Raw genomic sequence first — 27,544 nt, 5'->3', positions numbered from 1 at the left:
AAAAAAAAAAAAAAAAAAAAAAAAAGGTAGAATTGAGTAGAAGAAATATGAGGTTGAAATGTGAAATTATTCTTTTTTTTCTTTTCTTTGTGGGTGGCCGGGGGGGTGGGGGTGGGGGGGAGGAGCAGGGTTGTACCAGAGATTGAACTCAGGGGCATTTGGCCACCACTCCACATCCCCAACCCTATTTGTATTTTATTTAGAGACAGGGTCTCACTGAATTGCTTAGCACCTCACCATTGCTGAGGCTGGCTTTGAACTTACGATCTTCCTGCCTCAGCCTCCTGAGCCACTGGGATTATAGCATATGTCACTGCACTCACCTTGAAATTATTCTTTTTTGGGAATGAGCAACCTGATGAAAGCACAACACACAGAAGTACAAAAAGCTGGCAGTTACTTAAAATTTTAAGTGCAAGAAAGAGCAAATATTTTTGAAGGCAAATTTTTTGACCCTAAAACACTTTTTAAGAAACTAGGAAAGGGGCTGGGGATGTGGCTCAAGTGGTAGCACACTCGCCTAGCATGTATGAGGCACTGGGTTTGGTTCTCAGCACCACATAAAAATAAAATAAATATATTGTGTCCACCTAAAACTAAAAAATGAATAAAAAAAAAGAAAGAAACTAAGAAATAAAATAAAGTTTTATAAGCTTAGAGTGGTATCAGTTACATTATCTTCTAAACCTTTAGCTTTGAATTATTCCAGGAGAACACAGCTATGAAGAAAAATGTATTAAAGAAGACTTAAAACCATAGGAAAGGATCTGCATCTTCAGAATTACAAAATGTTGATGAAAAAAATCAAAGACCTAAATAAATTGGGGAAATATACTGCTTATGGATTGGAAAACTCAGCATAGTGAAAATGTTAATTTTCCCAAATAGACACAAAGATTTAGTGCAATGCTTATCAAAACAGCAACAAGGGTTTTGTTTATTTTCTATTTTTGTAGACACAAGCTTATTCTAAAATTCATAGTGAAAAAACACAGGGTTCATGATACTAAATTGTTTTGCAAAAGAAGAATAAAATGGGAGAACATACTCAACAAAAAGACAGTTCATTAATGGCAGGGGACAGTCAAATATATTAGATCAAAGAACTCAGAAACAGACTCATAAGATATGCTCAACTGACTTTTTAAAAGGTACAAAAGCAATTCAATGGAGATCTGGTGACGATTTCAAGGATATAACACCAAAAGCACAGGCAAAATAAAATAACCAAAATAAAGAACTTTTGTGCATCAAAGACAACAATCAACAGTGAAAAAGCAATCCATGGGAGAAAATATTTGAAAATCAGTTCTAAGAAACTGACATCCAAACTATATGAATAACTCCTATGACTTAATAACAAAAAGCCAAACAACCTGATTAACCTAAAAAAAAAAAATGGACAAAGGATCTGAACAGACATTTCTCCAAAGATAGAGAAACAGTTGGGCATGGTAGCTCACGCCTGTAATCCCAGCAGCTTGGGAAGCTAAAATAGGAGGATTACAAATTTCAGACCAGCTTGGGCAATTTAACAAGGACCAAAGCAACTCAGCAAGACTCTATCTCAAAATAAAAAATAAAAAGAACTGGGGATGTGGCACAGTGGTTAAGCGCCCCCTGGACTCAATCCCCACAATCTCTAGTACAAAAAAAAAAAAAATCTCTAAAGATATGGAAATGGCCAATAAGCATACACATAAAAAGGCTCAATGTTAAAGAAGTGCAAATTCGAACTACAATGAGATACCACATCACATTTGTTAGGATGGCTATTACTCCTGTGCACTGCTAGTGGGAATGAAAAATAGTGTAGTTTCTATTAAAAAAAAAAAACAAAACCCTATATGGCAAGTCCTCAAAAAATTAACAACGTTACCATACATTCCAGCAATCACACTTCTGGGTAATCCAAAAGAACTGAAATCAGGGACTCTGAACAGGTATTTGTATACCAATGTTCATAGCAGCACTACTGGTAACAATCAAAAGCAGAAGTAAACTAAGTATCTAATAATGGATGAATAGGTGAATAAAATGAGGTATATTCACACAATGAAACATTAGCTGACCTTAAAAAGGAAGGAAATTATAACACATGCTAACGTGTATGACTATACTAAATGAAATAGATGCAAAAAGTTATAGCCTATGAGTTCATTTGTATAACATTCTCGAAATAACCGAACTACAGATGGAGACAGAATAGGGGTTGTTGGGAGAAATGGCTGTATTAAAGTAGCTCAATGGAACCTTGTAATGAATCTGCCTTGTTTAGTGATGTATACACAAACCTACCCATGTGACAGAACTGTTCAGATCTAATACACACACACTAGCATGTGCATGTATAACTGATGGGATGTGCTGAAGGTCAGTGGACGGTGTCGATGTTAATATCATATTGTGCTTTTGTACTATCCTTATAAAAGATGCCATCTTTAGGGAAAATGGGAAGGTGTATCAATCTTTCTGGATTATTTCTCACAACTGCATGCAATTTCACAATTGGTTAAAAAGTTTAAAAAATCAACACCAGTGGTCTTTGTTAGACTTATAGTTTTTGAATACAGGAAGAAAATCAAGCAAAGTCCTGAAATACCTTCTTCCATAGACTTAGTAAAGTTACACAGAAGCGAGGACAGTCCTTTCAGACAGCCAGCCAAGACAGGTAGTTTGGGCTCTCTTACTGCTGATGTCATCTAAAACAAAGAGTTAAAAAGATATAACTGAGGAAAAAAACCCAACCAAATCTATGAAAGCAGAATATCATAAAGAGTATCATACCTGGGTCTTAAGCTCACCCAGAAAAGCCCGAAACAGATTATCTGAATGATTTATCATCTCACTAGGATGAACTTCTCCTAATACCCCAAGGAGCTCATACACTTTCTCTAGAACTGAAAAATAAATTTTAGATAAATGAATGCCTAAAGGTACATTTAAATAACAAAAATACATGAATAAGAAAATAAGAGCTATTGAGTTCAAAGTGATTTTATAAAAAAATCACAAAATAACCAACTTTGCATATTAGAATTTTCCCAAGTTTTATGCAAATCTATTATTATAAACGAAACTATATTTGACATATACTGAGTTTTCTGTTTAAAGAAATTATTTTATAAAGATTAACGTTTTTATGAAGGGAAATCTTCACATATTGTTTCCAATCTGGTTTGTTTTCAGCAAAAAGGATTCATCTGTAAAATATAATGCATTGGCAGTACTAATACTAAGTGTTACACGAATGGTTAGTTAATTTTAGTTTGTTAGAATATTTGAAAATAACATTAAATGCATCTCACCTGTGTCTGGTACTTTTGCTTTCGATGCAAGCTCTCCATAGAATTTATTAAATAACTCCCCAATTTTAAATTCATCCATGAGTCTAGAGCTTCTCAAAGTCTGAAGTAACTAAAAAAACACAGTTAGCATTTTTTAAAGAGGAAGATACAGAAAAGACTTCCTCTACCTCAGTATGTCTGCACATAGCAAGGCCTCAGAATCCTGTGTCTCTAGGGACTTTATGCTAGGCCTCTCAGGACTCATGTCTACCCAGATGACTGGGGAAGGTGGGCTTGAGGTGGGTGTAGCAAAGCAGAAGGGTGGTCCAGATCTAATGTTACTTTCCAAAGAAACCAATAACATTACTAGAATCACTCCCTCAGATGCACTTAATTCCACAGACCAAACAGGCCCAGTGAAATTCTAAAACAGGGGTACAAAAACAGACAGAAGTGCACTTGAAAGTGAGCCCAAAGGACCACTAAAACACGACCTTCCCGTCCTGTTAAAGCTTCAGGAAAAACTCGTGAGAGATAAGGGGATCTTGACAATTCTCCATAGTACTAGGTTTCACCAAAGGTAATAAATGAAAAAACAAACAATTTCTTTGTTATTTTAATTTTTCATCACTCTCACAACCCAAAATTCTTCTTTTACTACCTAGGAGAGTCTGAGAACAAAATACCAAGGTATTATTGGGTGATGGCTGTGAAGTGTGCATCTTATCCACTCAAGATGGGATTCAACCCTATCCTCCCCAAAACTCTCACCCAAAACCAAGCTCAAAACTCCCAACTTTATGTCTTATAAGTTATTATGTTTAACAAAAAAAAAATTGTACTTAAACACAAAAAAAATTACCTTAATGAGAAGATCTAGGGCTGGAATTTTACATTTAGCAGCTCTATCCTTTGTATAAACACTGGTACAAATACTCTAGATTTTAAAAGGAAACATACCAAATCAATAAGATTTTAATGAGTGCTAAAACTATATCCCTGAGGAGTGATATAAGATAACAAAATGTATGACATAATAAAACTTAGTATTTAACTTTTGAAAGTATAACATCAAAGTACATAATGTTTTGATTAAAAACGACTGAAAACATTGATGCAATATGCTGTGGTGATATCAATAACAATTTAAAAGCACAAAGTCAATAGATACTTCAGTAGGACTTTACAATATCAGGTCATTCCTTCTCACATAAGTCCCATAGGACTTGTTATCCAATGTCAAGAAAGAGAGCATAAAAAGGTCACTAAGAAAAAGTTGAAAGAATGGCTGGGACTCTAGAGGAAAAAGCAGTGTGATGAAAACAACAGGTGCTCTGGCATTAGGTGAGCTGGCTGCAAAAGATGGGCAAGTTTCTTAACTTTAAGTCTCGTTGGTTAAACTAGAGAGATTAATACCTCAGGCTGGGAGGTGTAGATCAGCCACAGAGCATATGCTTAACATGTATGAGACCCTGGGTTCAACCCCAGCACACATATACATTTAAAAAATAAAAAATCCAACGAAGACAGACTAAAAATCCAAAGGGAATTTAAAAAGCACACAAAAAATCTACTTTAAAAAGACCAATAATTGGTAAAATGAATATTTTATGTTTTAGCCAATTTTAATTCTCAAAATATAGCTGCCATTCAGCATCTGTGGGTGATACTCAAGTCCTTTACATATAATGGCATATTTTTTCATATAATCCCAGCATATCCTCCCATATACTTTGAGTCATTACTAGATTAAACACAATGTGAATGCTGTCAATAACTGTTATATTGTACTATTCAGGGAATAACCACAAGAAAGTCTGTTCGTATTCAGTTCAGATGTCTTTTTTTTTTTTTTTTTAATCAGTAGGTAGTGAATCTATGGCTGTGGAACCCACACATACATAGAGTCAACCATACCTTCTAATTCTTCAATTTTTTTGTATTGTTTTGTTTTTGTTTTTAATTTTTATTTGTTCTTTTTGGATATATATGACAGTAGAGTTATTTTGACATATTATACATACATGGGACCTAACCTCCCATTCTTGCAGTTGTACATGATGTGGAGTTACACTGGTCATATGTTCACACATGAGCATAGGAAAGTGATGTCCAATTCACCTATTGTCTATGTTTCTTCAATTCTTAACACACTAAATCTAAAAGCAAACTCCAAAGGGCCAACAAAAATAATTTACCTTAAAATGAGATAATTGTTGAAAGTATAAGAAAAGATGAGAAAGAGTGACCTAATTTATGATTGCTAGTTCCATAATAAATTATAAGGAGGGGCTGGGGAGGAGGCTCAAGCGGTAGCGCGCTCGCCTGGCACACGTGCAGCCGGGGTTCGATCATCAGCACCACATACAAAAAAAAGATGTTGTGTCCGCCAAAAACCAAAAAAATAAACATTAAAAAATTCTCTCTCTCTCTCTCTCTCTTAAAAATAATTAAATAAATAAATAAATAAATAAATTATAAGGACACCTGGCAAAGGCATGTTTGAGAAGAATGAGAGGCATGAAAGAGCCAAACTTTTCAGATGAAACTCTTGTCAAAGAAAACACATGAATTGGGCTGAGGTTGTGGCTCAGTGGTAGAGTGCTTGCCTAGTATGTGTGAGGCACTGGGTTCGATTCTCAGCACCACATAAACAAATTAAATAAACAAAATAAAGTTACCGTGTCCATCTACGACTAAAAAAAAAGAAATTAAAAAGAAAACACATGAAGTACAGGAAGTATGGATTCTACCCAGCAAGCAGACTCTTTTTAGAATTATCCATTAAAGTGTTCTGGAATTTTCCCACAGTTTTAAAAATCCAAATTATCCCAGGTGCAAAAAATGATTAAGATCAGTACCAAAAAAAAATTATCAAAGTAGTTTTTCTGACAAGGGTCTTAGCTTATTAATTCTAAAACAATGAAAAGCCCACTTCATTTCAACTTGATTAATCAAGCAAAATTAAGTATACTCCCCGATAAGAAAGGCATAAACAAAATAAAAACCTAGATTCCTTACATCATAAGTTAAAATAGATATTGACATGTACTAAGGTATGTTTTTTCCTCCTTACCTTAATATCTAAAGCATAAGGCATAATCTTCTGACCAATCTTTTCTAAGAAAACATATAAAAATTTTAGGGCTTCTTCTCTACAATCACGAAACTATAATAAAAGAAATAAATATTGTAAATATGGTTAAGAATAAGAGTCACTTCAACAAAAACAAAAAAAGCAAAATTAAAATTTTTCACTTACTTCATCAATGTTAAGTGATTTCCGAACAAATACAAGCAAACCAAAATCTCTGGAAAAAACTAAGGAAGTCTGTAATGCTGGACAAACAAACAAACAATAAGTTAAGAGTTGCCAAGCATTTCATAAATCACCCTAAAAAGGCTGCAAGGTTTCCAAGGAGGACTTTTAAATAAGAAAACACTAACCTAAGGCTGCTATATTAGAACAAAGAAAGGAGAAAATTCTGAATGATGTTCCATAGGGATGCAGTAGGGGAACAAACACACCTCCAAGATGCCCATACCCTAATCTGTGGTGTCACATCTCTGAATATTAACTTTACACGGTAAAGGAAATCAGACTGCAGATAAAATGAAGGCTGCCGTTCAGCTGATTTTAGAATAGGGATACTGCCCCAGATTATTCACTAAGACCAACATAGTCACATGGGCCCTTAAAAGTAGGGGAGAGATGAGAATGTGGCATCACACACACACACAAAAAAGATGAATAGATAGATAAGAGGAAAAACAAAAAACAGTGGGAGGAAGAGTAGAGCACGAAGATGAAAAGACAGGAAAACACAAGACATATCAAACCTCTCCTGAGAAGTAGCTGACAAACGGTTGCTGATTTTCAAGATGGACAAAGGGGCTACAATCTAAGGACACTGGGCCCCTTCTAGAAGCAAAGAACATCAGCAAAGAAACAAGGACCTCATTCTACAACCTGAAAGGATTCTCACCGAAAGCCTTCAGAAAGGAAATTAGCCTTGATACCTTGGCTCTTTCTAACTTAATGATTGACTATATCAGGCTTCTCACTATATAAGATTAACAAATGAATGTCACTTTAAGTCACTAAGAATGTGGTATTTGCTATACTCCTCTAAAATTTCTCAAGTGAAAGGATATATATATATATTGCATATTTACAGTAAACTAGAAATCACTTTAGACATAAGTTACTAAACAAACATGAATTCTAACTTTGAAAACCTGACTATAAAAAGCAATTACATTGGGCTGGGGATGTGGCTCAAGTGGTAGTGGGCTGGCCTGGCATGCATGCAGCCCGCTTGGATCCTCAGCATCACATACAAAGATGTTGTGTCTGCCAAAAATCTAAAAAATAAATATTTTTTTAAAAAATTCTCTCTCTCCTCTCTCTTTAAAAAAAAATTACATAAAGTCATTAGTTTTTTTATATTTCCCCATTACTAATATATCTTTAACTATACACAGACACAACATAGTATCCTGTTTAAAGAGTGGTTTAATTTTTACACTGTACTCAGTACTGACCTCTTAGAAAGATCTCATCTAGCTCTTATTAGGACACACCATGCAGATGAGGTCTACATACTTGTGTTTTAAAATAGGAATACAATTTTGGCCAAATTACATTGTTATACCGAGTGCATGTACAAATAGGTAACTAGGAATTTCACCATAATCTACAATTATAACGCACCAATTTAAAATGGGGAAAAAAAGAAAACAAGAATACATAAGTTTTCATGCAACGGCATATTTAAATTGAAAAATGCTGAAAAGAAGCACTTTTTTACTGCAAAGGAAAAATATCATTCTCGTCCAAGCATTGACAAAAGTTTTTTTTTTTAAATGACTTTTAAATTATATTTCTGCAAGTCTTCGTAAAAGCGGGACAGTAAATATGAGAGTTTGGAAAGGTACTGATGGGTTTAGGTGAGACCAGGCAAAGGGAAATATTTTCTCTTGTCCTCTCCACCCACTAGCTGTAGCAATGATTGACAAATTTAGAGTCATTTTCACCAACTTAAGTTTTAAAATACTTTTCTTCTGGTGCTAGGGGGGAAAGATATAGGGCAAACAGCTTTTCATACACATTCACAGAAGTTAGGGAGACTTCACAGTAGTGTTAACTAAACCCATGGGGAGAGAACTGGGCTGTCTAGCTCCAACCCTACTCTGAAAGCCGTGCCCGGAACTGTACGCACCCACGACCGAAGGGCTGGTACTCAGGACGCACTCTTGCCCCAGGCCGCGGATCAGCTGATAACTGGCAGACGCAGCATTGTAGCGGTCCGCAGTGGATAAGGACTCCTGCAGCCGAAGCAGGTATCCCTGCAAAAGTGCCCCGGAATCCGCCATGACGAGGACGCTAACGCTGCGCAGGCGCGCACTTTGCCCGGGCCCGGCGGCCGCGCGGCGGCGCAGGAGCACGACTTCAGACTAGGGGCGGGGCAACAGAGGCGGGGTCCTTCCACGCGACTCTCTCCGGAGGGTCCTCCGGGTAGAAACTTCTCGTTTAGACCTAAATTAGCGCGCCGGCAGATTATGAATGCATAACATATAATACACTTAGCAGGTATACATCCAAATTTACGGAAAAACAGGAATTCAACGGTTTGACCAAAGTAAAAACACCATATAGGGTCCTTAGTCAAAGATGAAGTTTGTTCCTCGATTTAAAAAAAAAGAAATGCATTTGGAATGTCTCTAAAATTAAAATTAAAAACTAAAATTAAAAAGCTCTTAACATTATAGTGGAGAACACCCCTCCGAAACTTGGTTTTGTAGGACGTTCCAGATTTCCCGCGAAAATGCGGTCATGCAGCAGGTCAAACCATCTGCACTGCGGGTAGAGCCAAGCAGGTCCTAAGTCAGCTTTCGGCTGGGGCGCCCAAAAAGGCCGTTCAGTCCCCCCTATAGTTGCGCAGTGGTACCCTCCAGAGGCGGAACCACTTGGGAGCGCTTCTGTGATTGGTGAGGCCGCCGAGGGCGGCGTCGATCGTGCTGCCGGCGGGAACCCTTGGCCCTGCTCGTGCTGTCGAGAAGAGCAACTCTCCAGGTAGAACTTGACCTCTTAGGTGTCTGCCGGAGGCAGCCCTTCCCTGGTAATCTCGGGACTACAGGGAGGACTCCGCTCAGATCCCGGTGGGGGCGTCTGCGACGCGAGCCTGTCCTTGTCGTGCAGGTATCCTGGCACCATGTCGTCTCCAGCATCTACCCCGAGCCGCCGCAGCAGCCGGCGCGGACGGGCCACCCCCGCGCATACCGGTAAGTTTCGCGTCCCCCCCCCACACACACACACACACAACTCGGGCACTAGTCCATACGGATTCCCGTCGGCCCCCACGCCTTCCGCTCTGCGACTTCCCTTTGGCGGGAGAGCCCGGCGCCGCGGGCCCTGCCGCGTCGATGCGAAGATGCCGACGGTGGGGGGCGCTCGACTCGACATTAGCGGGTTGGGTTCTTCGTTTCTATTGGTTAAGCATGTCCGTTCCCACTTGCCGTCACTTGTGTTAAAGTAATGAATCGAATCCTATCAAGAGGCAAATCCTGGAAGACCAAACATGATAGTTGAGAGCCGTGTTTGTTGTTTTACATGAAGAAGCCAGGTCATCTCCCTCTCAGAGACGGAGAGGCGAGGATTCCACCTCCACCGGTGAGCTGCAGCCCATGCCCACCTCGCCCGGAGCAGACCTGCAGAGCCCTGCAGCGCAGGATGCATTGTTTTCCAGTCCTCCTCAGATGCATTCTTCAAGTGAGTTTCTGAAGATCTAGGTTATACTGGGATTGATAGTACAAAGGGTCAGGTTGGTTATTTGATGGCAGTAGTTCTTAATGCCTAAGCATTCCCTCTGTGCATAAGCTAATTTGTTCTTCATTAAAAGAGCTGGAGAACGAAGAAGAGCTGGTACATGTTAGGGCTTAGTGAGCAAAGAAAGCAGCTATTCTTTTGCCTTTTTAAGTTAGCACCTTTAGTGGTCCTCAAAACTTCAATCACCAAACGAATCAATAGATACTCAGTTCATGTTGTGTTTTGAAGGCAGAGCAGACATGCTTGTAGTTTCAGGTTTGTTGTACTACTAGAATTCTGTTGTAAACTTCTGCGTTTATCTTCGTAGCTATTCCTCTGGACTTTGATGTTAGCTCACCACTGACCTATGGCACTCCTAGCTCTCGGGTGGAAGGAACCCCAAGGAGTGGGGTTAGGGGTACACCTGTGAGGCAGAGACCTGACCTGGGCTCTGCACGGAAAGGTCTTCAGGTGGATCTGCAATCTGATGGGGTGAGTACACAGCAGTCTCCTGATAGCACTGTCTTGGGAACAAAAATGGATAATTCCATTGGTATGGCTCTGTAATACTTTTCTTTGTAGGCAGCAGCAGAGGATGTAGTGGCAAGTGAGCAGTCCCTGGGCCAAAAACTTGTCATCTGGGGAACAGATGTAAATGTGGCAACATGCAAGGAAAATTTTCAGGTGAGTTGTATGTGTTAAAATACATATTTAAGTAAGGTGCTACGGCTGTGTAGCTCAGTGGCAGAGCACTTGCCTAGTACATGTTAGGCACTGGGTTCAATCCTTAGCACTGCATTAAAAAAAAAAAAGTCATTCTGTCCACGTAAAACTACAAAAAAGTGTAAAGATAAATAAAATACATACTTAAAGGGCTCTAAAAAGATTTTATAATTTAAATGGAACTAATCATAAAGCATAGGGGCAGGTTATAAGTTGATGCATTTAAAAAATACTTTTTTATCTTCTCATAGTGAAATACACATCACTTTTTGTATTCTGAATAGTTGTAATATTTCCTATTGCATTAAGCTTAAATATTTTTCCTCTTCACATCAAGAGATTTCTTCAGCGGTTTATTGACCCTATGGCTAAAGAAGAAGAAAATGTTGGCATAGATATTACTGAGCCTCTGTATATGCAACGACTTGGAGAGGTAATCAAATTTCCTTTGTTAAAAATAAAACATATTGTGTCCACCTAAAGCTAAGTAATTTTTTTTTTTTTAAGGTTGTGCATTCTGGGCCTGGGGTTGTGGCTCAGCAATAGGGTGATTGCCTAGCATGTGTGAGACCCTGGGTTCAATACTCAGCACCACATACAAATAAATTAATTTTTTAAAAAAACGTATTGTGTCCAACTGCGATAAAAAAAAAAAATAAGTATTTTTAAAACAATTTTTTTTTAAGTGTGCATTATAGCTGCCTGTGGTGGTGCACACCTGTAATCCCAGCAACTTGAGAGACTGAGGCAAGAGGATCAGAAGTTCAAGGGCAGCCTCAGCAACTTACCAAGGCCCTAAGCAACTTAGAAGTTATACATTATATAATAATAAAATTAGCAAAGTATAACTTATTTGTTTTTATCTTACAGATTAATGTTATTGGAGAGCCATTTTTAAATGTAAACTCTGAACATATAAGATCATTTGACAAGAATTTGTACAGACAGCTCATCTCCTACCCACAGGTAAGAATTTGGCTTTGACCTTGATGAAATACTGTAAATATCTAGAGGGATGTTTTTAGATAGCAAGATTTCCATAACAAAAAGATCCCTTCAAAACATTTTTTTTTTAAAAAAACACATTCTTTCAAGGTCATTGTTTTTACATTTTAATGTTTTTCCAATTGGCATGTGTATTACTATCATAGTTCTCATAGTTGAATGTGAGGGTTGAATTGGTTATTTTTCTAACAAAATAATCATGAATCTTAAATAGTTTCTTGGGCTTCATGAACCAATTATCTTAAATTGAAATGTTTTGTAAATGTGTTATATATTTTCTGCCATTTTTAATGGACTATATTAGCCATAGTGTGTTGCTTCTAGCCTGTAATGAAACATCAGCTGTACTGACAGGTACAGGCTTTATAGGTACGTAGGCTTGGATTTTGAATCAAGCCTTTGCTGCTTACTGGCTGCATAACCTTGGTCAAGTTCCTTGGCCTCCCAAAAGTTGATTCTTCATCTATAGTTGGAGAATCTTGTTAAATTGGAGTAAAATAGGGCTGGGGATATAGCTCGGTTGGTAGAATGCTTGCCTCACATGCACAAGGCCATGGTTTCAATCCCCAGCACCAAAAAAAAAAAAAAAAATCGAGTAAAATAAGTACAATTTAATCCATGTGGTATCATTACATTATGGAAGACGCATAACACATGCCAGCAAGTTGAGAAGGCACTTTCATTTAACCCAAATGAGAATATGCCAGAGGTAAAATAGCTCAGTATACCTAAGGTTTGAATGTATCACATGTATAAATCTGTCGGGTAATGGGGTTATGTCGTGTTTTTCTGCTTTTATACTTTCCTGCCATGAAGTATTTTGTATCTTAAATTTAACTCCAAGATAGGAATGGAAACATAGTTTGGAGTCTTTATATTGGTTTTTACAGGAAGTTATCCCTACTTTTGACATGGCTGTCAATGAGATTTTCTTTGATCGTTACCCTGACTCCATCTTAGAACATCAGATTCAAGTAAGACCATTTAATGCATTGAAGACAAAGAACATGAGAAACCTAAATCCAGAAGGTAATGTATTTGATAGCAAGAAAACAAACAAAGTCTTACTTTATCAAAGGTCTTTAAAAGTGGTAGTGATAGCCGGGTGTGGTAGCGTACGCCTATAATCTCAGGAGGCTGAGACACGAGGATTGCAAGTTCAAAGCCAGCCTCAGCTAAAGGCAGGTGCTAAGCGATTCAGATCATGTCTTTAAATAAAATACAAACTAGGGCTGGAGATATGGCTCAGTGGGTGAGTGCCCCTGAATTCAATCCCCAGTACTCCCCACCAAGGAAGAAAAAAACAGTGGTTGTAATGAATTATAAATTGACCAAATAATGCAGATTCATATACTTAATGTAATATTTGTTATAAAAGATGTGGCTACTAGCAATTCTCTAATGCAAACCTAATCAAATATAATAAACCTACAGTTATTAGGTAGATGTTTTCTTAGCCACTGTAGAAAATAAATACAGAACATGGTCCCCACCCTTAAGCTTAAGAAAGAAATCTACTTTGGCCAGTAAATAAAAGATGGGGCAGAATAACAGAAGAGTAGGGTAGGAAATTACTCGGTCAAGGAGGAGGAGCAGAGTGCCCAGTTTTCTGGGGGATATGTTAATGGTACATGATAAATTGGATAGTTAGGTTTGGAAAGAAATTTTTTCTAGACAATGGTCAGAAGAAACACAGAAACAAAGAAGCAGACAGAGCTTTGTGTGGATACTAAATGATGTGGGTTGCCAAAGCAGGGGATTTGGGAGGCAATGGTTTCGTGTGACTGTGAAGCCTAGATACTAGAAACCTTTCTACATCAACTTGAAGAAGAATTTAGATTTTATTCCAGCATAAATAGGGAAACATTGATGCTTTTTGACAAAAAGTTTGCCATTCTTGAAGTATACAGTGAGTGGTTCTGTTGTGCAAGGTGTATTGCAGTTCAGTGAGTAGATTTTGAAAGTAGCTCAATCAAGGGGCATCAGAGTATCTTGTGGGGGCTATGGCTCAGTAATAGAACACTTACCTCACATGGGTGAGGCACTGGGATCAATCTTCAGCACCACATAAAATAAATAAATAAAGATACTGTGTCCATTTACAACTAAAAAAAAAAGTTATCCTGTGCTGAGGACATGAAAAAATTCAGTAAGAGAACATGATATAGCAATGAACTCAAAGTCTCTTGTAGCTTTACTAAAGCGTTGTGTTTTGTTTCTTGTTTTTGTCTCTTACAAAATTGTCTCCTGACATTTTTATGAGGGGACAGTCTGGTGGGAAGTCAGGTATTATAACCCATGCTTATCAATTTTCAAAGGCAAAGAAAGATGAGCAGTGAGGAAACAAGGATGATTTGTCCATTATTGCAGGAAAGACTGGATCAAACAAATACTAAAGACTTTTTGAATCCCCAGTAAGTGCTGTCATGATGGGACAGTCTTCAAGACCAGCAATGACTGACCACAGCCACATTTTGTTTACTACCCAGAGGAGTGAAACTCATGTGAACCACCAGTGGGAGTGGGGTTGAATGACCAACAGAGGGATTAAATTGGTCTGTTGGAAAGATTCAAACAGGAAGCTTGAGCAAGGGTGAAAAATGAAACTGTAAAAGAGACTCTCGTGTTGACAATGATGGCTGCTTCAGGTGTCTCCCAAAGTTGTACATACTCAGTCCAGGTCATCTGACTATAGAGCACACACTTTTCATGTGAGACCACAGGACGTCAGGGGGCATCTTGAGTGAGATAAGAGACCATGGGACAAAATACGCAAAAGCATCACGTTTCTAATCCATCAAGGATAATGGAGGGGATGGAATGTCTACTAGACAGAGGAAGAAGGAGATAGAGTGGACTAAGGTTGAGAGGAAAGTAAACTAGACACAGGGAGGGCATCCTAGGCCAGTCTTAAAGGTACCTAGCCTACTCTGACCCCATCTGTCCCCAGCACCTTTGCACATCAGTAAGATTCTGCTGCTTGGTGGCAGGTCCAGGCCTGGCTGGGCCATGGGCAGTGGCTGATTGACAAACCAGCCTCTCTCCTCTTACAGACATTGATCAGCTTATCACCATCAGTGGCATGGTCATCAGGACATCCCAGCTGATCCCTGAGATGCAGGAGGCCTTCTTCCAGTGCCAAGTATGTGCCCACACGACCCGGGTGGAAATGGACCGTGGCCGTATTGCCGAGCCCTCTGCTTGCGGGCACTGCCACACTACACACAGCATGGCTCTCATCCACAACCGTTCTCTTTTCTCCGACAAGCAGATGGTAGGTGGCCATTCTACCCCGAGGATGGGGTTCCCATACACACATTTCCACCTCTGTTCTGCTTCAAGTTTATCATGAGATACTTTCATGGAACCACTTAAGATTATATGATGTTTTAGTTTAGATACAAATTTATAAAACATTTGACATTGGATTTATTTGGTTAAATTCCATCATTTTACATTGGTAACTAATGTATGGAGAAATTTTCTGAAGTTTTACTCACAGATCTTATTGTTTAGGAAATTTGAGCCCTCTTTCATCATGAATATTCTGAAATGGAGATGTACTCAGTACAGGCTTCGGGTTCTCTCTGCCTAACCCTTTCCTTGCATGGAGAGGATAACTAAGCTAGTTGCGGGGGGGGACTTTCTTAACTCTGCCTCAGAATTTCTCTAGGCTTACATAAAGTTGATAAAATAATGGGGGGAGATGGCAAAGCATTTGGTAAGTTCACCAGGAAAGAGTACCTAAAAAGTGAAGGGAAAAAATAAAAAATGATGACAAGATTACACATGATACTTGTATTTATGAGTCTGGGTTATTTTGCTTGAAAGGGTGGTTTCATTCTTTGTGACTGGATGATGTTCCTGTGTGTGTGTGTGTGTGTGTGTGTGTGTGTGTGTGTGTATTCTTTGTCCGTTTATCCATTGATAGGCATCTAGGCTATTTCATGGCTTGGCTGTTGTGAATGGTGCCACAAAAAAACATGGGTATGATGGTAAAGGAAAAAAGCCAGGAATGATGTGGCACATCTATAATACCAGGAACTCTATAGACTGAGGTAGAAAGATTACAAGCAAAGTCAGCTTCAGCAATTTAGCTGAATTTAGCTAGGCAAAGGCTCTAACCCAGTCCAATTGACACTGCTTGTAAATAAAAAGAGCTGGGAATATAGCTCAGTAGTAAAGAGCCCTGGATTCAATGTCCAGTATTCAATGAAAAGGAGTTCTAAAATTTCATATAGAAATAAATGGAGGAAAAGCAGTCATTCACTGTGGTATGGAAGTTGTGCAAAAACAAGGACTTTGGGGCTGGGGCTTAGCGGTAATGCACTTTCCTGGCATGTGTGAGGCACTGGGTTCAATTCTCAGCACTACATATAAATACATAAAATAAACATCTATCAACAATTTTTTAAAAAGGACTTATGAAGTTTTCTTTGTTCAAATAGTTTAATTCAGAGTGTTGAACAGGACTGAGAGCTAGAGATACCAAGGGAGAGTCCCTGCTACCATGTACTTGTAGGATGGTATTCTTAGAATCCTTCAAAGGTTCCCAGTAACTTAGAATAAAACCCCCAACATCCTCAGATAGCACTCAGGTCCTGGTTTTACCTCAGCATCACCATTCTCACCACCTAACCTATAGCCTTGCCCTGTTTTGTTTCTGCTCATTGCAATTGGTACTGTAAGATCTCTCACATGCTCGCTTGTCTGTGTATTGTCTGTCCCCTTCACTTCATGAAGAAGGAACTTCTTACTGTGAGTCCCCAGTACCTACAATAGGATCCAGAATGGGGCAAGTGCTCAGTAGGTGCCTATTTTATAACTGGACATAGACAGGGACATGGGCAAGTCCCTGGGGATGTGCAGAAGTGCCTAAATGGTGAGCCTTAAAAGCATGTACTTCTGCACCCAGGAAATACGTCACTAACTTTTTGTGTGTGTGCTGTACTGCTCAATTGCACCCTTAACCCCTACTAGAAGGAATAATTAGAAATAGAGAACATTTATGCAAGGAGATACAGAATGCACTACAACCTTACTGTGGCAAGTAAACAGATTTTTTTGTTGTTGTAGATGGATACAGTACCTTTATTTTATTTATTTTTATGTGGTGCTGAGTATTGAACCCAGTACCTCACACGTGCTAGGCAAATGCTCTAACCCAGTCCAAATAAAAAGAAGATGCTAGGTATCAAATTTGTCTAAGCAATACAAAGACACAGCTGGGGTTTTGTCTCCACGGTGCTTTTTTGTTTCCCAAGCTTATTCTGTTCACTGCTTACCCTTCAGATCAAACTTCAAGAGTCCCCTGAAGACATGCCTGCTGGGCAGACACCTCATACTGTCGTCCTTTTTGCTCACAATGATCTCGTGGACAAGGTTCAGCCTGGGGACAGAGTGAACGTCACAGGTAAGATGTAGTTTTCTACCAGTATGACAGAATGTCTGTCCTACTTTTCATGCCACTTTCAGTGGTGGGTAATGCAGATCTTCGAGGGTGTGGGGGTATCTCCCGCTTTACTCACCTCACCATCTGTTTAACTTAGTACCATAGTCCAGCACTGAAATCCTGTAGTTCTTCCCGTACTCAAATTTTGGGACATATGGTCCTTGTGGTCACTTGCACCTTGTTGTGTCAGTCTCCCAATACTGTATGTGTGTCTCAAATTGCTAGTATTGGTCCGGCACAGTGGCACATACCTATACCCTCTGTGGCTCCGGAGGCTGAGGCAGGAGGATCATGACTTCAAAGCCAGCCTCAGCAAAAGCAAGGTGCTAAGCAGCTCAGTGAGACCCTGTCTCTAACTAAAATACAGAAAGGACTGGGGATGTGGTTCAGTGGTCCCCCTGAGTTCAATCCACTGTATCCAAAAAAAAAAAAATTGCTAGTGTTGGCATCACAAGAGAACACCTGCTGGGATATTGATAGGATTTGAACTGCACCAGCAACGCAGGGAAATCACACTGATTCAAGCTGTAAGTAATTTCCTACTTATTTCCCAAATGTACAGTTTTTTAATGCCTTCTACAGGACACGTCCGTGCTCCTTTTTTTGGTACTAGTGATTGAACTTAGGGGTGTTTAACCACTGAGGAACATGCCCAGCCCTTTTTTTGTATTTTTATTTAGAGACAGGGTCTCATTACGTTGCTTAGGGCCTCACTAAGTTACTGAGGCTGACTCATGATCCTCCAGACAGCCTCTCAAGCCACATTAGAATTACAGGCATGCACCACTGTGCCTGGCCAGAGTGCTTTTTATTTCCATGCTGAGAGACTGACACAGAGGCAAGTAGGTAGATGCAACTCTGTGCCGCTGTAAATTATGGTTCCAGGCTCCAGATCCTGTCTCCTCCTACCAAGAGCACACTTTCCTTAGTATCAAATGAGCAGCAGTATTTCATACATTTTGGAGGCATGTAGGTACTTGGTCTCTCATGATTGTCTAGCACATTGTTTTTCATGTGGGGAATGAGTCCAGGGACACTGGCTCTGGGCCTGGGGCCCACAGTTTCTCTGTTCTCTCAATAAATTAAGATTTCTCATCCTGTTTCTTCCTTGGCTTAAAAGCTAAGCAGTGATCACTAACAACCTTAGGTTATAAAAAATATGTGTAATAGGTGAAAATTCAAAAGCATGTGTAGTCATTACAGAAAGGGATGTAATCCCAATTCTGTCATCCTACTTCTCTGAAACCTTTGATAAAGTGTTTAATCCAATATGTGGATCAATGTGATGATACATGTGAAGGAATTAGGGTAATCACAACAAATGCCTATAGGAAGATAACCAAGCCAATTCAAATGTCACCAACATAATAATACTCACCCATCTTGGTGTGAACAACCATCTAGTGTGTATTTTAAGAATATTATGTTTAAACTACTTTTTATATTTAAATGAGAATTGCATTGGCCTATTAAGTACATAAAGGACAATTGTTATAAGAAAGACAAATATCAGACTTTATCCTCAAAAAGTAGCCAGAAATGGAATCAACTTGGAGCTTAAGGCTTCTAGTTTGAAATCCAAAGAAGGTAAGCATCAGACATATCGCTTTGGGAAACATTCCTTTTTTGAGAAAGTGGGTACATAATTGGTGCGCTTGATGTGTTATTGTTTTGTAATTTCTCAATTATATTCTTTATTTTTTTGGGATTTTTGTTTTTTGCAGTGCTGCAGCTAGAACCTTGCACAGGCGAGGCAAATGCTTTAGTCCTGATCTACATTCCCAGCCCTTGAATTGTATTCTCAGGAAAATACTCAGAAACACCTTTGATTACTAACCAAAAATAGTCCTTTTTCTTTCACCTTTGACCCAGTAGTCTGTCTTGAAACTTACTTTCTAGTTTGAGCTTTTAGAATTTTCTTTCTTTCCAAGTTTTTGGTATGGGATTTCAGCATATGTTCCTGTCAAAATTGTTAGCAGGTCTTGTGCACTGAGCCTATGGAAATACAAGTACTATATATTGAACATAATCATGAGCCAGGCCTTGTGCTGGAAGCAGTGTAATGTCATTTCATCCCCAGAATGATTGTATGCCATGCAGTTATATCTAGATAGATACCCAAGGTCATAGCTATTGGGAAAACAGATGAATATGATTTTAGGTCCACCATCCTCAGAAACCTATGTTCTTCCCAGCGTGGCCTTTTCCTATTGCCATTACCCGACTTGATCAAAAAAGGACAGGAGCTTAATAGTATAGGCCCAAGTCCTCAGCCCAGGAGGCCCACTGAGGTTATGTCTTAGGAGCTCAGCATGGAGCATCTCACCTTGGCCATTGCTACCTACTTAGCCCTTCAGAAGAACAAGCCTGAGGGTAAAAGTGTCTCCTGGTTGTAATTTTCAGGCATCTATCGAGCAGTGCCTATTCGAGTTAATCCAAGAGTGAGTAATGTGAAGTCTGTCTACAAAACCCACATTGATGTCATCCATTATCGGAAGACGGATGCAAAGCGCTTGCATGGTCTTGATGAAGAAGCAGAACAGAAACTTTTTTCAGAGAAACGTGTGGAATTGCTTAAGGAACTTTCTAGGAAACCAGACATTTATGAGAGACTTGCTTCAGCCTTGGCTCCCAGCATTTATGAACATGAAGATATAAAAAAGGTAATAGGGCTGGGATTGTGTAGAGCAGGAGAGCCTAGCATGGGCGGGACCTGGGTTCGATCCTCAGCACCACATAAAAATAAAGGCATTGTGTTGTGTCCATCTACACCTAAAAATAAATAAATAAATATTAAAAAGGTAACAAAGGATTTATAACTCAGAGTTGGAATCTACAGTTCTTTGAAATCCAGTATAAACACTCATCTTCCATGTTACTGCCATCCTCTTGAGGATAATAGTTACTGCTTGATAGAGCAGGGTGTTGGTGTGTTGTCTTAATCATTGGTTGGGAATCATAGAATTATTGTCTATTTACTCATCCATGCACTGAACTCATTCGTGTGTCTAAACATATCAGGCCACATGGGGTCAGAATAGAGATTTATGTGAGTAGTGTTCTGGCATGATTTAAATTTTTCAGAAAGTGGGTAAATAATTGATGCACTTGATCTGTTATTGTTTTGTAATATGAGTGATAGTTTAAAGTAATCAAAGCACTTTCATTTGCTTTTTTTGTTAATACCTTCAATTAAAAATAGATAAGTACCTCTAAAATTTAAGCTAATTCTGTTATTCTGCAGTAAATGAACATTCATCATTCATTATGTGTTATTTGTTTGGGGTTTTTTTGGTTTTGATTTTTAGGGAATCTTGCTTCAGCTATTTGGTGGAACAAGGAAGGATTTTAGTCACACAGGAAGAGGCAAATTTCGTGCTGAGATCAATATTCTGCTGTGTGGTGACCCTGGTACCAGCAAGTCGCAATTGCTACAGTATGTGTATAACTTGGTCCCCAGAGGCCAGTACACATCTGGGAAGGGCTCCAGTGCAGTTGGCCTCACTGCATATGTGATGAAGGACCCTGAGACCAGGCAGCTGGTCCTGCAGACAGGTGCCCTTGTCTTGAGTGACAATGGCATCTGCTGTATTGATGAGTTTGACAAGATGAGTGAAAATACAAGATCAGTGCTGCATGAAGTCATGGAGCAGCAGACTCTCTCCATTGCCAAGGTAAGCCATGGTCTCACTGTGTACTGTGTAAATGTATGGGTCGCTAGAATCAAAGCATCTGTAGAGCTATTCAGCACTGCCCTGGTTCTAACTTGAGGAAACTGATATTTTTCATATCAGCTAAATCTATGGGTGTCTTCTACAGAGTAACCTCTTTAATCATTTTTGCTGTACCACCCACTAATGTGTTATTCATAGCACCAACGTTTGTGTTTAAGTTCATGCAAGGGTGGGGGGCATTTTTTTGTTTTACTGAGAAAAAAATGTGACTGAGGCACACATTCATCTAAAATGAGGCATGAAGAATGGGACATTTCCACATGTAACTATGGAAGTCAATAAAGGTAACAAGGCCCTTGGGTAGCAGAAATTTAGAGTGAATGAAGTTTAGCAGGATTCTGAGCAGAGACTACTCTTTCCTGCTGCCAGCATCAGGGTGAGGCTTCTAACTGTACAGTTTTTTCTTATAGGCTGGGATCATCTGTCAGCTCAATGCACGAACTTCTATCCTGGCAGCTGCAAACCCCATTGAATCTCAATGGAATCCTAAAAAAACAACCATTGAGAACATCCAGCTACCCCATACGTTATTGTCAAGGTATTGAAACTTCCCCCCCCCCCCTCCCCGGGAGTAAGGGTGTGCTGGGGATTAAACTTAGGGGCACTTGACTACTGAGCCACATCCCAACCCCATTTTGTATTTTATTTAGAGACAGGGTCTCACTGAGTTGCTTTAGCACCTTCCTCTTTTGCTAAGGCTAGCAATCCTCCTGTCTCAGACTCCTGAGCCGCTGGGATTATAGGTGTGCACCACCTCGCCCAGTTTAGAAAGGGTTTTAAAGAGTGAGATTTATTAAAGCTATCATATGAGCCATACTTTTTCTTAGTCTTACTCTCCAAATGTGGATATATATGGATTTTAGATCTTAATTACTTTTTCTAACCAAATAGTGTTTTGTTTTGTTTTCCTGTGTCTGAAAACAATCAAAGGTATTTTCCTTTGAATCTTTAGATCTTCAGAATTGTAGTAACATTTTCCTAAGGGAAGTCTTACTTCAATGACTTGGCCATTACCTGGACAGACCTAAGGATGAAACTGCATAGGTTTGACCCATGGGCTCTTTCAAGGATGGAAAGCTATTTTTTCCTGTGATGGCCCTCACTGGGTGCTTGTTCACTACACAGTCTGCAGTGGCTCAAGTAACCATTAAATTCTGTTTGTAGATATGTTTTCTCCCATACAGAAAGACAGTGTTTATTTCCTACTGTTCCTCAGGTTTGATCTGATCTTCCTCATGCTGGACCCTCAGGATGAGGCATATGACAGGCGTCTGGCTCACCACCTGGTTGCATTGTACTACCAGAGCGAGGAGCAAGCAGAGGAGGAATTCTTGGACATGGCAGTGCTAAAGGACTACATTGCGTATGCTCACAGCACTATCATGCCCCGGCTGAGTGAGGAGGCTAGCCAGGCTCTCATTGAGGTAACCTGATAGAGTATTTGTAAGCCCAGTGAATTTATGATCAGAAGACCTATGTTCAGATACAGGCAATGCCACTTAATAACTTTAGACAAGTAATCTAGTTTCTTTAAACTCCATTCTCTTGTCTGAATGAATTAAAATGAGTGCTAAAGAGGTATGTTACCTTCACTTTTCAGTATCCTTGTACAAGGACACAGTACACTGACACATTCTAAGTTATTCAGGTATTCTAATATCAAGGTTCTTGGTACCTTGATGGGCTTTCCATCCTTGATGAGCTACCAAAAATGCTAAGTGAACGTTACAATTTTCCATCTGAATCAAATTTTTGAGGTTTGTTCATAATTTATGTCATATGAAATTAATACAACTTAATCTTTGTAATATTATCCCACTGATCCTTTCTGTGCCTTATCACACAGATCCTTGCTAGGTATACATCAAAATCAGTATTCAAGTGCTTTTGTCAGATTCCTCATCTGCTCTAATCATACCTACTTCTCACCCCATGAGCCATGTCCCCTTCTCTGCCACATAATGCAATTCTCTGTTCTTCAAAGGTACATCAGATATTACCTTCTTCAAGAATCTTTCCCAGTTGGTATATTTGGGGGTTTTTGTTGTTGTTTTGTTTTTGTTTTTTTGTGGTACCGAGGATTGAACCCCAGAGCACCTAACCACTAAGCCAAATCCCCCCAGCCCTTTTTTTATATTTTATTTAGAGACAGGGTCTCGCTAAGTTGCTAAAGCTGCTTTTGAACTTCTGCCTGGCCCCAGTCAGAATATTTCTCACCATCGCTGCAAGGTGTTGTTATGGTCTTCCTCCAGAACTCCCATGTTCTATGTGTCAGTCTCCACCACTTGATGAACTCCAAGGCCAGAAACTAGATTTGACTTGTGATTTCCCTCTATTACCTCTACAAGACAGTCAAGCAGGATTTCAGTTTATTTAATGGTCCCCTAACTTCAAAATTCAGCCACAAAATTTTCTTATGAGCAAGAGGTTTTGCTTTTGTTTTTTCTGCTTTCACTAGGCTTACGTAGACATGAGGAAGATTGGTAGTAGCCGAGGCATGGTTTCTGCATACCCTCGACAGCTGGAGTCATTGATTCGCTTAGCAGAAGCCCATGCTAAAGTACGATTTTCAAGCAAAGTTGAAGCAATTGATGTAGAAGAGGCAAAACGTCTCCACCGGGAAGCTCTAAAACAATCTGCAACTGACCCCCGGACTGGCATTGTGGACATATCTATTCTTACTACAGGTTTGTTACTTGCTTTGAACAAAAAATACTTGGAAATTATTTAAATATAAGTGGTTGTCATTCTAGGTGTAAGCAACTGTTAAATGATTGAAGCAGTTGTTCTCAACCATTTTGGGATTAGGGCCCCTTTGAGACTGATCAAAGTTGCCGCCACCACCTCCCATCTTCTGATAAAACTAAGACAAAAAAATTTTGTCTACAATTTTAAGGGGAGTCTATCTCCTTTGCTGTTTCTACCTGTGATAACCCATTTAAAAGAAGCAGAGCCAGGCATAGTTGCACATACCTGTAGTCCCAACTACAAGGAGGCTGAGACAGGATGATCACTTAAGCCCAGGAGTTGGAGCTGGGCAGCATGACCTAGTTTTTTAAAAAAGCAGTTCATCTCTCAATTTATGGCTGTGTTTACTATACAGATTACATAGACTGTCTTTCAGTATAAAGTAGCAGCTACTGACATATACAAAGTTTAAAAGAACAGCCCCTGTATTCAAAAGTGATCATGGGCTACCCGTGCCCTGGTCATTGATAGTACAGGGAGAGGAATTGCTGAAAGCGTTTCCCCGTGTTTGGAGGGTCTACTTTTGTCCCTTTCAAACTCTGGAGCTTTTGCACATATATTGTGTCTCACTATCTTTCTTACCTCCTGATACCTGGTGCTGAGGCCCCTGCAGTGCACCTTCTAGCATGGTGTGGGCACAGGGGACTTACAGAAAGGGAGTCAAAGCAGGGCTCTGCCCTGGGGGACTTTGTTCATAGGCTGATTTTGCAATCACAATAGAGGTCATTTCTCATCTTTTAAAAAAAAAAAAAAAACAGAGTTCAAAATTTATGTTTTTGAATTGTAGGCCACAGTCTCCTTACCTTTCTTGGTGATGCTACTAAAGGAATGTTTATAGGAATTTGAAACATTTTAATTCCTAATTGCAGAAATATTATTTTCTTTTTTAAATTAGGAATGAGTGCCACTTCTCGTAAACGGAAAGAAGAATTAGCTGAAGCATTGAAAAAACTTATTTTATCAAAGGGCAAAACCCCAGCTCTAAAATATCAGCAACTTTTTGAAGATATTCGAGGACAATCTGACATAGTAAGTTTTAATATGTATTTTTTGTTTAGTAGAGTTTTCCTCTTAATATTGCTTTTAGAGTTTCCCCCCTTCTTTATTTATTAAGTAATAAATGTAGATGAGAATGAAGAGGTAAGATGATCCATAAACCCATAATCAAGATTAATCAGAATTAAAGTTCTGTTATACCCACTGGGCATAGTGGCACACACCTGTAATCCCAGGAGCTCGGGAGGCTGAGACAAGAGAATCATGAGTTCAAAGCCAACCTCAGCAACTTAGTGAGGTCCTGACCAACTTGGTGAGACCCTGTCTCAAAATAAAAAATAAACGGGCTTGGGATGTGGCTCAGTGGTTAAGCACCCATGGGTTCAATCCCCAGTACCAAAAAACAAAAAAGTTTGTTATGCCCTTTCATAGTATTTTTATGTGTATAAATTTGCTTTAAGGATGAAATGTTTGGGTGCCTTTTGCAAATAATTAAAGTTGAATTGTAAGTCAGGTGCGGTGTTATTCAGCAACAAGGGAGGTTGGGCAGAAGAATTGAGTTTGAGGCCAGTTTCAGCAACCTAGTGAGGCACTAAGTAACTTTAAAAGATCCTATCTCAAAAAATAAAAAGGTTGAGGATGTAACTCAGTGGTAATGTACCCAAGGGTTCAATCCCCAGTACCAATAAAAGGAGGGAAAGGTTGAATTCTTCAGTAAAAAGAACTACATGGACTGGGCAGCGCACACCTGTGATCCTAGCAGAGACTGAGGCAGAAGGATTGGAAGTTCAAAGCCAGCTTAAGCAATTTATCAAGGCCCTAAGCAACTTAAAACCTGTCTCAAAATTTAAAAATGAAAAGGGCTGGGGAAGTGCCTCGCTTGTTAAGCACCCTGGGGTTTGGTTCCTGTTACCAAAAAAAAATGAAAGAACTACCTGGGTCAAATGCAGTCCTGGCTATTTTTGTTTATCTGGGTTTTTTGTTTGTTTGTTTGTTTTGTTTGTGTGTGTGTGTGTGTGTGTGTGTGTGTGTGTGTGTGTGTGTTGTAGATTGACACACAATATATTTATTTGTATGTGGTGTTGAGGATCGAACCCAGTGCCTCACAAAGGCAAAGCAAGCACTTTACCACTGAGCTATAGCCCCAGCCCTCCCTGTCTTCTTTTTGATGTTTTTGTTTTTATAAACACGCCTTTGCTTATTGCCCCTGGCTATATTGGCACCAGGAAGGCAGAACTGGGTAGTGACAACAAAGACAGAAGGAATCCCAAACCTAGCCCTTTAAGGAAATGTTTGCTATCCCTGATACAGAACATAAGAAATATGTGCTACCACCAAAAACAGAAATGAATAGAAAAACTAATATGTCTCCGAAGGTTGATGGGATTTGGGATGTGATTTATTTATTTTTCTCCTCTTTCCCAAAGGCGATTACCAAAGATATGTTTGAAGAAGCGCTGCGTGCCTTGGCTGATGACGACTTCTTGACAGTGACTGGGAAAACTGTTCGCTTGCTCTAATGCTCCCTGAGCTGTGCTCTTGCGTGCTCCTAGTTGGACCTATTTGTATGCATGTGCAACCTGTAGACCAGTCACCTGCCATCAGTATAAATAGATTCTGAGAGGCATTATTTGGCTACATAAAATATTCTAACCTGGGTTCAATTTTGTTAGTGTATATTTTCTTTTTTTTTTTTTTTTTTTTTTTCCTGCTGGGGATTGAACCCAGGGCCTTGTACTTGCAAGACAAGCACACTATCAATTGATCTATACCCTCACGCCCACATTCTTTTAACATTTTAAGTAAAAATAATATGGCAATTTATAAATGTAGAGATTATGTGCCATTTCATTAGCAGTGGGGCTTTTCGTCTGTACATAGAGAACAACATGTCATCCTTTGAAGGTGGCAATTTGAATTGTGGGTTTTGTGTGAAAACTAATGGTGGACATTTGTGGGCCTAAGGATTTTTTTCCTGTGCTGGGGATTGAACCTAGGGCCACATGTCCTAGTGCTCTACCCCTAGGCCACAGTACCTTTAAGGATTTTGTAATAAGAGATTCTTGAAGACAGAGCTTATTATTCAGTGTGAAGTGATGAAGGGCTAGAGCCTTCTTTTTTAATAGCACTCAAGTGTGATACTTTTTAGAAACTTTTCTTCATGGCTGCTGTTTTATCAGGAATGTGTGGTTGCAAATGATCAGATTCCAGGTTGACTTTGGCTTTATCCTAGTATTTTTCTAAATAAATGATAGAAGAAATAATACTGGCATTATTAATGAATAATTAATATTGTTAAATATTAAAATATTAATAAATAATAATCTTGCATTATTTTTCATTAAGAAAAAGAAGCCTTGCTAAACACTACATTCATGGGAATGCATAATGGTAAGTGCTTTATATATCATTAAAAAAAACAAGATACAATGAATTTTATTTTATTCAAATTATAATTAGCCCTAGCAATCAGTATTCTCCAAATTATAGCCTCAAATCTGTAACTATTTTTATGTGGTGCTGAACATCTAACCCAGTGCCTCACCCACACTAGGTGAGCACTCTTACCACTGAGCCACAACCCCAACCCTAAGCCTCAAACCTTGATGTAAAAACTACTACTGCCAGGCGGTGACACACGCCTATAAACCCAGTGGCTCAGGAGACTGAGGCAGCAGGATCATGAGTTTAAAGCCAGCTTCAGCAAAAGCAAGGTGATAAGCAACTCAGTAAGACCCTGTCTCTAAATAAAATACAAAATAGGGCTGGGATATGGCCAAGTGCCTCTGAG

General features: G+C 39.3%; 2 protein-coding genes and 1 non-coding gene across 3 annotated transcripts in view; 2 read left to right on the top strand and 1 right to left on the bottom strand.

Annotated features, from left to right (window-relative positions):
• Prkdc (protein kinase, DNA-activated, catalytic subunit) overlaps positions 1 to 8,663 on the bottom strand; it is a 169,529-nt gene extending 160,866 nt beyond the window's left edge. Inside the window, exons 1-7 of the mRNA XM_077800450.1 lie at positions 8,510 to 8,663; positions 6,550 to 6,626; positions 6,364 to 6,456; positions 4,150 to 4,224; positions 3,309 to 3,417; positions 2,788 to 2,900; positions 2,603 to 2,702 (exon numbers count right to left, since the gene is read on the bottom strand). Coding sequence (XP_077656576.1) covers positions 2,603 to 2,702; positions 2,788 to 2,900; positions 3,309 to 3,417; positions 4,150 to 4,224; positions 6,364 to 6,456; positions 6,550 to 6,626; positions 8,510 to 8,663 — 721 coding nt within the window. The remainder of the gene's footprint in view (positions 1 to 2,602; positions 2,703 to 2,787; positions 2,901 to 3,308; positions 3,418 to 4,149; positions 4,225 to 6,363; positions 6,457 to 6,549; positions 6,627 to 8,509) is intronic.
• A 665-nt stretch (positions 8,664 to 9,328) lies between these two features.
• On the top strand, positions 9,329 to 26,405 carry Mcm4 (minichromosome maintenance complex component 4). Its single transcript, XM_026395197.2, has 16 exons — positions 9,329 to 9,572; positions 9,907 to 10,059; positions 10,424 to 10,587; positions 10,678 to 10,779; positions 11,156 to 11,251; positions 11,689 to 11,784; positions 12,714 to 12,852; positions 14,877 to 15,097; positions 17,116 to 17,236; positions 19,679 to 19,938; positions 20,584 to 20,949; positions 21,420 to 21,547; positions 22,226 to 22,433; positions 23,468 to 23,696; positions 24,653 to 24,786; positions 26,181 to 26,405. The coding sequence occupies exons 1-16, from the start codon at positions 9,503 to 9,505 to the stop codon at positions 26,271 to 26,273; spliced, it is 2,580 nt and encodes an 859-aa protein (XP_026250982.1). The 5' UTR covers positions 9,329 to 9,502; the 3' UTR covers positions 26,274 to 26,405.
• LOC113187429 (small nucleolar RNA SNORA71) lies at positions 24,179 to 24,312 on the top strand. Its single transcript, XR_003301415.1, has one exon. It is a non-coding gene; the product is annotated as a small nucleolar RNA SNORA71 (small nucleolar RNA).
• Positions 26,406 to 27,544: the final 1,139 nt, after the last annotated feature.

This window comes from Urocitellus parryii, chromosome 7, assembly GCF_045843805.1.
Source record: "Urocitellus parryii isolate mUroPar1 chromosome 7, mUroPar1.hap1, whole genome shotgun sequence".
Taxonomy (NCBI): Eukaryota; Metazoa; Chordata; class Mammalia; order Rodentia; family Sciuridae; genus Urocitellus; species Urocitellus parryii.
This window is presented reverse-complemented; position numbering and strand designations above follow the sequence as displayed.

Excerpts from the sequence above, each read along its gene's own strand:
- Mcm4 (XM_026395197.2), top strand. The coding sequence starts at position 9,503 with ATGTCGTCTCCAGCATCTACCCCGAGCCGCCGCAGCAGCCGGCGCGGA. Across the intron at positions 10,588-10,677 it reads TGGATCTGCAATCTGATGGG|GCAGCAGCAGAGGATGTAGT; the intron begins GTGAGTACACAG and ends TTTTCTTTGTAG. Across the intron at positions 10,780-11,155 it reads CATGCAAGGAAAATTTTCAG|AGATTTCTTCAGCGGTTTAT; the intron begins GTGAGTTGTATG and ends CTTCACATCAAG.